The 12449-nt window shown below is 41.3% G+C and overlaps 1 protein-coding gene across 1 annotated transcript in view; it reads right to left on the bottom strand.

Annotated features, from left to right (window-relative positions):
* The window catches only part of LOC121573964 (intraflagellar transport protein 46 homolog), a 31826-nt gene extending 19603 nt beyond the window's left edge, over positions 1-12223 (bottom strand). Inside the window, exons 1-4 of the mRNA XM_041886386.2 lie at positions 12116-12223; positions 11653-11749; positions 11275-11348; positions 8995-9131 (exon numbers count right to left, since the gene is read on the bottom strand). Coding sequence (XP_041742320.1) covers positions 8995-9131; positions 11275-11348; positions 11653-11749; positions 12116-12139 — 332 coding nt within the window. The 5' untranslated portion in view covers positions 12140-12223. The remainder of the gene's footprint in view (positions 1-8994; positions 9132-11274; positions 11349-11652; positions 11750-12115) is intronic.
* Positions 12224-12449: the final 226 nt, after the last annotated feature.

Below are 12449 nucleotides of genomic sequence, written 5' to 3' on the forward strand. Positions count from 1 at the left end.
ACCATACCTACTGTGAAGCATGGGGGTTGAAACATCATGCTTTGGGGCTGTTTTTCTGCAAAGGGACCAGGACGACTGATCCGTGTAAAGGAAAGAATGAATGGGGCCATGTATCGTGAGATTGAGTGAAAACCTCCTTCCATCAGCAAGGGCATTGAAGATGAAACGTGGCTGGGTCTTTCAGCATGACAATGATCCCAAACACACCGCCCGGGCAACGAAGGCGTGGCTTCGTAAGAAGCATTTCAAGGTCCTGGAGTGGCCTAGCCAGTCTCCAGATCTCAACCCCATAGAAAATCTTTGGAGGGAGTTGAAAGTCCGTGTTGCCCAGTGACAGCCCCAAAACATCACTGCTCTAGAGGAGATCTGCATGGAGGAATGGGCCAAAATACCAGCAACAGTGTGTGAAAACCTTGTGAAGACTTACAGAAAACGTTTGACCTGTGTCATTGCCAACAAAGGGTATATAACAAAGTATTGAGAAACTTTTGTTATTGACCAAATACTTATTTTCCACCATAATTTGCAAATAAATTCATAAAAAATCCTACAATGTGATTTTCTGGATTTTTTTTCTCATTTTGTCTGTCATAGTTGACGTGTACCTATGATGAAAATTACAGGCCTCTCTCATGTTTTTAAGTGGGAGAACTTGCACAATTGGTGGCTGACTAAATACTTTTTTTCCCCCACTGTACAGGCCCGTCTGAAGTTTGCCAATGAACATCTGAATGATTCAGAGGAGAACTGGGTGAAAGTGTTGTGGTCAGATGAGACCAAAATTGAGCTCTTTGCCATCAACTCAACTCGCCGTGTTTGGAGGAGGAGGAATGCTGCCTATGACCCCAAGAACACCATCCCCACCGTCAAACATGGAGGTGGAAACATTATGCTTTGGGTGTGTTTTCATGCTAAGGGGACAGGACAACTTCACCGCATCAAAGGGACGATGGACGGGGCCATGTACTGTCAAATCTTGGGTGAGAACCTCCTTCCCTCAGCCAGGGCATTGAAAATGGGTCGTGGATGGGTATTACAGCATGACAATGACCCAAACACACGGCCAAGGCAACAAAGGAGTGGCTCAAGAAGCAGCACATTAAGGTCCTGGTGTGGTGTGGCCTAGCCAGTCTCCAGACCTTCATCCCATAGAAAATCTGTGGAGGGTGCTGAAGGTTCGAGTTGCCAAACGTCAGGCTCGAAACCTTAATGACTTGGAGAAGATCTGCAAAGAGGAGTGGGACAAAATCCCTCCTGAGATGTGTGCAAACCTGGTGGCCAACTACAAGTGATTACTCTGTGATTGCCAACAAGGGTTTTGCCACCAAGTACTAAGTCATGTTTTGCAGAGGGGTCAAATACTTATTTCCCTCATTAAAATGTAAATCAATTTATAACATTTTTGACATGCGTTTTTCTGGATTTTTTTGTTGTTATTCTGTCTCTCACTGTTCAAATAAACGTACCATTAAAACTATAGACTGATCATGTCTTTGTCAGTGGACAAACGTACAAAATCAGCAGGGGCTCAAATACTTTTTTCCCCTCACTGCGTGTATGTATATATATATATATATATATATATATATATATATATATATATATATTAACAGTGGGGAGAACAAGTATTTGATACACTGCCTATTTTGCAGGTTTTCCTACTTACAAAGCATGTAGAGGTCTGTAATTTTTATCATAGGTACACTTCAACTGTGAGAGCCGGAATTCTTACTGGTTGGTAGGTGATCAAATACTTATGTCATGCAATAAAATGCAAATTAATTACTTAAAAATCATACAATGTGATTTTCTGGATTTTTTCAGTTGAAGTGTACCTATGATAAAAATTACAGACCTCTACATGCTTTGTAAGTAGGAAAACATGCAAAATCGGCAGTGTATCAAATACTTGTTCTCCCCACTGTATATACACACACACACACACATACACACATATATATATATATATATATAAAAAATTCGCTCAGCTGTTTGTTGCTGCTGGAGTGAAACAGCTGCTTTAACAAGCCCAATAATTTACCAACAATTCCAAAGGAAATAGCATGTAAAAAATAAAATATGGGCACGATTAAAAGAGCTAAAAAAAATGTTTCTCAACTGGTAAATTGAAGTATGCTTCACATTCGCCATTCAAGTGCATAGGCAACTAGGCAGGCTTAAGTGCGTCACACACCACTTTGCAATGTGCTGGAGACATACAGTATGACATACTGTATAAGCTGGAGACATATCCTGAACATTTTCCTACATATTATTGTAGCTCAGTTGGTAGAGCATGGCGCTTGCAACGCCAGGGTTGTGGGTTCGATTCCCACGGGGGGCCAGTATGGAAAATGTATGCACTCACTAACTAAGTCGCTCTGGATAAGAGCGTCTGCTAAATGACTAAAATGTAAATGTAAAAAATATTAATGAGGAATATCTTACCTTGCTTCAAAGTAGCTAGCTAGCAAAAATCTAACCTGCAGGGAATTATTTTATAAAGACTTCCATATGCCATTGAAAAAAGTAGCCTTTTTCTCGATTGGTTTTCAAATCAACTTTCTTTCATTGTCCAGTAGCAAAAGGCACAATCCTAGTCATATTAGCAACTCAATCTAGTTGTTGCATATTTATATATCCTCTCTATCACATGAAACTACTCACAATGGTGTTTTCCCACTAATTGCATTATGGAACGAACATTCGCGCGTAGCCTACTGCCTTGTGCACATTGCTGCTCTTATAATGTGAAGAAATAATAGTTCATCAACATTTTAAGCTAAACATTCTGATCTGTCGCATGAGCCTCATTGTTTTTTAACGTTTTCTGCATGTAGCCTATAGGCCTACTGGTTGGATGGATTTGGGATCTATCATGCCACAACTGTCCCAGAGTCTGTTTGGGACAGGCTATTTAATTCTCGCACAGAATGACAAACTGACCAACAGAATAGGTAAACTTTTCTACTATGGGTGGGGATAGTAGATTGACATAGGTTAGTGATTTTACTGTTCATTACTCGCCTTGTTGGCTGAGGAAAAGTAAATGTGGACAGTTATTCTAACATAGGCGGCGTGTGGGTTTCAAGTTTGGGGAAGCCATTTTCACCATAAAAATGCACCTTTATAATAAACCATTCCGTGCATCCTCGCATTTGCAGACGTATGTAAGAACCTACTATTCCTAATGTGATGATTAGACTGGATAGTCATAATTTAGGCTAATAATATAACTCAATCTCTGTTCGCAAAAATACTATTCAATGCAGCACGTAGTGGCGTAGAGTAGGCCTAGGCTATTTCACAGGAAAATGTTGGCCTTTCATAAAAACATTTCATGCAATTCTACTACATTTTCTATGACTGGAGACTCTTTTTTAATACGACAAAAATTCAGTGGTGGAAAAAGTACCCAATTGTCATACTTCAGTCAAAGTAAAGATACAGTGCCTTCGGAAAGTATTTAGACCCCTTAACCTCCACAAGTTACAGCCTTATTTTAAAATTGATTTTTTTTATTTTTTATCCCTCATCAATCTACACACAATACCCCATAATGACAAAGCAAAAACAGGTTTTTATAACTCTTTGCTCATTTATTAAAAATAAAAAACTGAAATGTCACATTTATATAAGTATTCAGGCCCTTTACTGGGTACTTTGTTGAAGCACCTTTGGCAGTGATTACAGCCTCGAGTCTTCTTGGGTATGACGCTACAAGCTTGGCACACCTGTATTTGGGGAGTTTCTCCCATTCTTCTCTGCTGGGCCACTCAAGGACATTCCTGCGTTGTCTTGGTTGTGTGCTTAGGGCCGTTGTCCTGTTGGAAGGTGAACCTTCATCATAGTCTGAGGCCCTGAGAGCTCTGGAGCAGGTTTTCATCAACGACCTCTCTGTACTTTGCTCCGTTCATCTTTGCCTCGATCCTGACTAGTCTCCCAGTCCCTGCCGCTGAAAAACATCCCCACAGCATTAGACTGCCACCACCATGCTTCACCGTAGGGATGGTGCCAGGTTTCCTCCTGATGTGATGCTTGGCATTCAGGCCAAAGAGTTCAATCTTGGTTTCATCAGACCAGAGAATCTTGTTTCTCATGGTCTGAGAGTCTTTAGGTGCCTTTGGCAAACTCCAAGTGGGCTGTCATGTGCCTTTTACTGAGGAGTGGCTTCCGTCTAGTCACTCTACCAAAAAGGCCTGATTGGTGGAGTGCTGCAGAGATGGTTGTCCTTCTGGAAGGTTCTCCCATCTCCACAGAGGAACTCTTGAGCTCTGTCAGAGTGACCATCGGGTTCTTGGTCACCTCCCTGACCAAGACCCTTCTCCCCCGATTGCTCAGTTTGGCCGGGCGGCCAGCTATAGGAAGAGTCTTGGTGGTTCCAAAATGCTTCCATTTAAGAATGATGGAGGCCACTGTGTTCTTGGGGACCTTCAATGCTGCAGACATTTTTTGGTACCCTTCACCAGATCTGTGCCTCGACACAATCCTGTCTCGGAGCTCTACGGACAATTCCTTCGACATCATGGCTTGGTTTTTGCTCTGACATGCACGGTCAACTGTGGGACCTTACATAGACAGGTGTGTGCCTTTCCAAATCATGTCCAATCAATTGAATTTACCACAGGTGAACTCCAATGAAGTTGTAGAAACATCTCAAGGATGATCAATGGAAACCTGAGGTCAATTTTGAGTCTCATAGCAAAGGGTCTGAATACTTACGTAAATAAGGTATTTGTTTTTGCATTGCAAACATTTCTAAAAATCTGTTTTCACTTTGTCATTATGGGGTATTGTGTGTAGATTGATGAGGAAAAATATGAATTTGATATATTTTAGAATAAGGCTGTAACGTAACAAAATGTGGAAAAAGTCAAGGGGTATGAATACATTCCGAATGCTATAGAAAATGACTAAAGTAAAAGTGAAAGTCACCCAGTAAAATACTACTTGAGTAAAAGTCTAAAAGTATTTGGTTTTAAACATACTTAAGTATCAAAAGTAAAAATCACTTCAAATTACTTTTATTAGGCAATCCAAATGGCACAATGTCCTTATTTTTTTTACGGATAGTCAAGGGCATACTCCAACACTAAGACATAATTTACAAATTAAGCATTTGTGTTTAGTGAGTCTGCCAGATCAGAGGCAGTAGGGATGACCAGGGATGTGTGTGAATTTGACCCTTTTCCTGTGCTGTTAAGCATTTAAAATGTAACGAGTACTTTTGGGTGTCAGGGAAAATGTATGGAGTAAAAAGTACATTATTTTCTTTAGGAATGTAGTGGAGTAAAAGTAAAAGTTGTCAAAAATATGAATAGTAAAGTACAGATACCTAAAACAACTACTTAAGTAGTACTTTAAAGTATTTTTACTTAAGCACTTTACACCACTGCAAAAATTACAGGGTAGCCTACTCTGGGCCTACGAAAAGGGGAGAAACAAATACAATGACGTCCATCTAACCTGGAGGAAGAAATGATTGTCCAAAAACATACAAAAGTGGCACTGACCCAATGATAAAGACTATGAATATGCACACTCACCGGGGATATGGCCGATGTTCTCCGCTGGTGCCAATAATATAGGCTTTTGCTCAATTAAGTTGAGAATTGTCATAATTAAAAAAGACAGATCGGAGTCTTTTCATTGTCTTCTATTTAGGCCTACAGCAATAGCCATTTCGCTTTCCAAACTGTTTTTCCGCGATTGCATTTTTAAATATTGCGATATACCTGGCTGGGTCTCTCTGCTCTTCACTGATAGTCGCAACTCAACAATAATTTATTTGATATTTGCCGCTCGCTCTGCCCAAATTGCAGGCCCCTCCGACTGTAGGCTATGCGATTTAAAACAATTCACAGCTTTTTCTTTTAAGAAGCTAATTATCCTCGGTGGCCAAATCATGCTTTCTGGTGTAGTAGCCCATTTTGAATGATTTTACTTATTTCTGTATAGACAGGAATAAGCTATTTAGGCTATACAGTGAGGGAAAAAAGTATTTGATCCCCTGCTGATTTTGTACGTTTGCCCACTGACAAAGACATGATCAGTCTATAATTTTAATGGTAGGTTTATTTGAACAGTGAGAGACAGAATAACAACAAAAAAATCCAGAAAAACACATGTCAAAAATGTTATAAATTAATTTGCATTTAATGAGGGAAATAAGTATTTGACCCCTCTGCAAAACATGACTTAGTACTTGGTGGCAAAACCCTTGTTGGCAATCACAGAGGTCAGACGTTTCTTGTAGTTGGCCACCAGGTTTGCACACATCTCAGGAGGGATTTTGTCCCACTTTGCAGATCTTCTCCAAGTCATTAAGGTTTCGAGCCTGACGTTTGGCAACTCGAACCTTCAGCTCCTTCCACAGATTTTCTATGGGATGAAGGTCTGGAGACTGGTTAGGCCACTCCAGGACCTTAATGTGCTTCTTCTTGAGCCACTCCTTTGTTGCCTTGGTCGGGTGTTTTGGGTAATTGTCATGCTGAAATACCCATCCACGACCCATTTTCAATGCCCTGGCTGAGGGAAGGAGGTTCTCCCCCAAGATTTGACGGTACATGGCCCAGTCCATCGTCCCTTTGATGCGGTGAAGTTGTCCTGTCCCCTTAGTAGAAAAATACCCCCAAAGCATAATGTTTCCACCTCCATGTTTGACGGTGGGGATGGTGTTCTTGGGGTCATAGGCAGCATTCCTCCTCCTCCAAACACGGCGAGTTAAGTTGATGCCAAAGAGCTCGATTTTGGTCTCATCTGACCACAACACTTTCATCAGATGTTCATTGGCAAACTTCAGACGGGCCTGTATATGTGCTTTCTTGAGCAGGGGGACCTTGCGGGCGCTGCAGGATTTCAGTCCTTCACGGCGTAGTGTGTTACCAATTGTTTTCTTGGTGACTATGGTCCCAGCTGCCTTGAGATCATTGACAAGATCCTCCCGTGTAGTTCTGGGCTGATTCCTCACCGTTCTCATGATCATTGCAACTCCACAAGGTTAGATCTTGCATGGAGCCCCAGGCCGAGGGAGATTGACAGTTCTTTTGTGTTTCTTCCATTTGCAAATAATCGCACCAACTGTTGTCACCTTCTCACCAAGCTGCTTGGCAATGGTCTTGTAGCCCATTCCAGCCTTGTGTAGGTCTACAATCTTGTCCCTGACATCCTTGGAGAGCTCTTTGGTCTTGGCCATGGTGGAGAGTTTGGAATCTGATTGATTGATTTATTGCTTCTGTGGACAGGTGTCTTTTATACAGGTAACAAGCTGAGAATAGGAGCACTCCCTTTAAGAGTGTGCTCCTAATCTCAGCTCGTTACCTGTATAAAAGACACCTGGGAGCCAGAAATCTTTCTGATTGAGAAGGGGTCAAATACTTATTTTCCTCATTAAAATGCAAATCAATTTATAACATTTTTGAAATGTGTTTTTCTGGATTTATTTGTTGTTATTAAGTCTCTCACTGTTCAAATAAACCTACCATTAAAATTATAGACTGTTCATTTCTTTGTCAGTGGGCAAATTTACAAAATCAGCAGGGGATCAAATACTTTTTTCCCTTACTGTATAACTTTGACAATTTAATTACATTTACTTTAGGGAAAGATTAGCTTCCCCTAACCTTATGCATGCACCGCCTTTGTTTTGTAACATTTTCAAATTGCTCATCGGAATTCGGTAAGAATGACATTGCATCGGTGTTGCGTGTTCTGTTAAGATGAATTACCATAAACTAAATGTGATTTCTGGCATTCTGAGCACCTTGGGTGGATGCCCTAATCAGGTTGCGCAACCAATGCTACGGATCTGGTACATTTCTTAAATGTCCGGAAAATTATAATGATGCCAGTCAAATGTCCTGCGCCACATTTTCCTAATGGAAACCCTGGTGTGTGTGTGTGTACAGAGTTCTGTATATAGAGCCATTTTTTGTTTACAAGCAAACGTCACATTTGAGTGATTCACATGCATGCTCGCAACAAAAAGCCCTGTAGCAGATAGCTAGCTACAGTATACACTGATGTTAGGACCTTGACAAACTTACCAGTGAGTGACCATGAAAACACAAGGCTGATGGCTAAAGCTATGCTCAACAAGTATACTGAACAAATATATAAATGCAACATGCAACAGTTTCAATACTTTTACTGAGTTATAGTTCATATAAAGGAAATCAGTCAATTGAAATGAATTCATTAGGCCCTAATCTATGGATTTCACATGACTGGGCAGGGGCGCTGCCATGGGTGGGCATGGGAGGCCCACCCACTTGGGAGCCACAACGTTGGAGGCGGTTTATGGTAGAGTAATTCACATTAAATTATCTGGCAACAGCTCTGGTGGACATTCCTACAGTGAATATGCTAATTGCACGCTCCCTCAAAACTTGAGACATCTGTGGCATTGTGTTGTGTGACAAAACTGCACATTTTAGAGTGGCCTTTTATTGTCCCCAGCACAAGGTGCACCTGTGTAATGATCATGCTGTTTAATCAGCTTCTTGATATAAAACACCTGTCAGGTGGACAGATTATCTTTGAAAAGGAGAAATGCTCACTAACAGGGATATAAACAAATCTGTGAACAACATTTGAGAGAAGCACGCTTTTTGTGCATATGGAAAATTTCTGGGATCTTTTATTTCAGCTCATGAAACATGGGACCAACACTTTACATGTTGCGTTTATATTTTTGTTCAGTATATATTATTCTTCCGGCTCTTTTTGTGATAATTTACCTTGCCTCGCTGGCTTGCTAGCTTGCTAGGTAATCAATCCTCCGATGACATCTGCGATGTTGTAGTAGATGATAACCATCTGATTACTTGTTTGCTAACTTGCATGAGCTGCATCTAAAGTCGGATGTGATCATACTCGCTTCCATGTAAACAAACCAGTTTCTGATTCGGAACTGCACGCACAACTTTTCATGACGGGGTCGATATATGGTCTATAGCCTACTCAGTGTGTGCACTGAGATTTGACTACACTCACCCTTCCGGGGCGGATCCCGGCTCACCCTCCTCTTCATCAGACTCAGTCTCATCCGAATCATCTTCATCATCATCCTCCTCCTCTTCCTCATTCTCACTCAAGCCAAGCTGGCCGTTCCTTTGCTCCTTCTTTTTTGGCTGTCGGTGGTGGAACACAAAAGATAGTCATAAAATATCTATCTGACTCTCAGAATGTTTTGGAATAGATACAGTGGGGAAAAAAAGTATTTAGTCAGCCACCAATTGTGCAAGTTCTCCCACTTAAAAAGATGAGAGAGGCCTGTAATTTTCATCATAGGTACACGTCAACTATGACAGACAAAATGAGGAAAAAAAATCCAGAAAATCACATTGTAGGAATTTTCATGAATTTATTAGCAGATTATGGTGGAAAATAAGTATTTGGTCAATAACAAAAGTTTCTCAATACTTTGTTATATACCCTTTGTTGGCAATGACACAGGTCAAACGTTTTCTGTAAGTCTTCACAAGGTTTTCACACACTGTTGCTGGTATTTTGGCCCATTCCTCCATGCAGATCTCCTCTAGAGCAGTGATGTTTTGGGGCTGTCGCTGGGCAACACGGACTTTCAACTCCCTCCAAAGATTTTCTATGGGGTTGAGATCTGGAGACTGGCTAGGCCACTCTAGGACCTTGAAATGCTTCTTACGAAGCCACTCCTTCGTTGCCCGGGCAGTGTGTTTTGGATCATTGTCATGCTGAAAGACCCAGCCACGTTTCATCTTCAATGCCCTTGCTGATGGAAGGAGGTTTTCACTCAAAATCTCACGATACATGGCCCCATTCATTCTTTCCTTTACACAGATCAGTTGTCCTGGTCCCTTTGCAGAAAAACAGCCCCAAAGCATGATGTTTCCACCCCCATGCTTCACAGTAGGTATGGTGTTCTTTGGATGCAACTCAGCATTCTTTGTCCTCCAAACACGACGAGTTGAGTTTTTACCAAAAAGTTATATTTTGGTTTCATCTGACCATATGACATTCTCCCAATCCTCTTCTGGATCATCCAAATGCACTCTAGTAAACTTCAGACGGGCCTGGACATGTACTGGCTTAAGCAGGGGGACATGTCTGGCACTGCAGGATTTGAGTCCCTGGCGGCGTAGTGTGTTACTGATGGTAGGCTTTGTTACTTTGGTCCCAGCTCTCTGCAGGTCATTCACTAGGTCCCCCCGTGTGGTTCTGGGATTTTTGCTCACCGTTCTTGTGATCATTTTGACCCCACGGGTGAGATCTTGCGTGGAGCCCCAGATCGAGGGAGATTATCAGTGGTCTTGTATGTCTTCCATTTCCTAATAATTGCTCCCACAGTTGATTTCTTCAAACCAAGCTGCTTACCTATTGCAGATTCAGTCTTCCCAGCCTGGTGCAGGTCTACAATTTTGTTTCTGGTGTCCTTTGACAGCTCTTTGGTCTTGGCCATAGTGGAGTTTGGAGTGTGACTGTTTGAGGTTGTGGACAGGTGTCTTTTATACTGATAACAAGTTCAAACAGGTGCCATTAATACAGGTAACGAGTGGAGGACAGAGGAGCCTCTTAAAGAAGAAGTTACAGGTCTGTGAGAGCCAGAAATCTTGCTTGTTTGTAGGTGACCAAATACTTATTTTCCACCATAATTTGCTAATAAATTAATTTAAAATCCTACAATGTGATTTTCTGGATTTTTTTCCCTAAATTTGTCTGTCATAGTTGACGTGTACCTATGATGAAAATTACAGGCGTCTCTCATCTTTTTAAGTGGGAGAACTTGCACAATTGGTGGCTGACTAAATACTTTTTCCCCCCACTGTATATACTGTATTCTATTCTACTGTATTTTAGTTAATGCGTCTCCGACATTGCTTGTCCTAATATTTATATATTTCTTAATTCCATTATTTTACTTTTAGATTTGTGTGTATTGTTGTGAATTGTTAGATATTACTGCACTGTTGTAGCTAGGAACACAAGCATTTCGCTACACCCTCAATAACATCTGCTAAATATGTGTATGTGACCAATAAAATTTGATTTGATGATTTAGTTAGCTAAACTAACAAGTCTGTTTGGTTACCAAGGCAACTACTGTAGCGATGTAGTAAACTTGCTAGCTACTTCAGTGGCTGTTGAACACATTTCTAGCAGCAAATGTGTTAAATTATAGCCATGGTATAAATGGGATAATCAACTCGGGGCTCTATGCGTTCTCTGGGGAAATAATGTAACACCTTCCACGTCATCCATTATTTTCCATAGAATGCATAGCCCTTACATAATCACCTTTACGTCTTCTTCAAATTCATCACTGCTGTTGTTCGCCATTTCACGCAGAGGTCTGTTCTTCTTCCTTGAGACTTGTAATGGGGAGAAAGTTGAGATGTTGTTAGCGATGAGGGGGAACAGTCGCAGCAGGGGTTGAACCAGCAGCAACCCTGTGCCGTGGCTATGGTGAGAGTGCACTACCACCTGACTGTGCCATAATAAAGGTCTATATATCTTTGATGAGGCCATAATGCATTAATGTCGGGGGGATGTCTCTATTTCTATGGATGCTACAGTGTCACTGAATTTATGTCTTCATCGGTCTAATAAATAACGTTAGCATCATACAATTTGCTTCTGAATTTGACTTTTAGTTAACTAGGTGACTTTTAATACCTGGTCTTCGTGGTGTCGGGGTGTACACACTGGCGATTTCCTCGTAGTCGTTTACCTCCAGGCTCTCGTCATAGGGCTGGTTAGTTATGAGCTTGGTCTGAAGAGGAGACAAATCACTTCATGACAACATGCAAACTAGCCTAAGAATGTAACATTACTGTTACGGACTCTAGGCTACATGCAAACTAGCTGGGCACGTTGGGTAGCTGGATAGCTAGCTAGCAAGTTAGCTAATGTAAGTTATGTGGCTTGAGTTGTTGGCAATGTTTGTTGGCAAGGCCACAGCAATTACATTTATATAAACCCTGTTAGCTAGCTAACGCGTTAGCTAGCATTGCCATAAAAGTTGGATACCATTGGCAAAACTAGCATAAAAGGAGGCATGCATGAAATACCAATTCTGTACAGAAGAAGTGTGAACAATTATTTCGATTTGTGAAAGATAATCTGACTTTTTGGTTACCTTTTGTTTCTCTGCTCTATCCATGAAAGCCAGTGTACCGTCACCAAGGGATACAAAGTATCGCGATGCCACGCTGTGTTAGCTCTCTTGGAGAGGGGTTAGAAACGGGAAATTGTACCACAAATTGTATACAAATCTTAGCTGTACCACAGGAGGTTGGTGGCACCTTAATTGGGGAGGACGGGCTCCTGATAATGGCTGGAGCAGTATGAGTGGAATGGTATGAAATACATCAAACACATGGTTTCCATGTGTTTGATGCCATTCCATACCCTCCATTCCAGCCATTATTATGAGCCATCCTTCTCTCAGCAAACTCCACTGAGCTGTACCA

Source organism: Coregonus clupeaformis, chromosome 9, assembly GCF_020615455.1.
Source record: "Coregonus clupeaformis isolate EN_2021a chromosome 9, ASM2061545v1, whole genome shotgun sequence".
Lineage (NCBI taxonomy): Eukaryota > Metazoa > Chordata > Actinopteri > Salmoniformes > Salmonidae > Coregonus > Coregonus clupeaformis.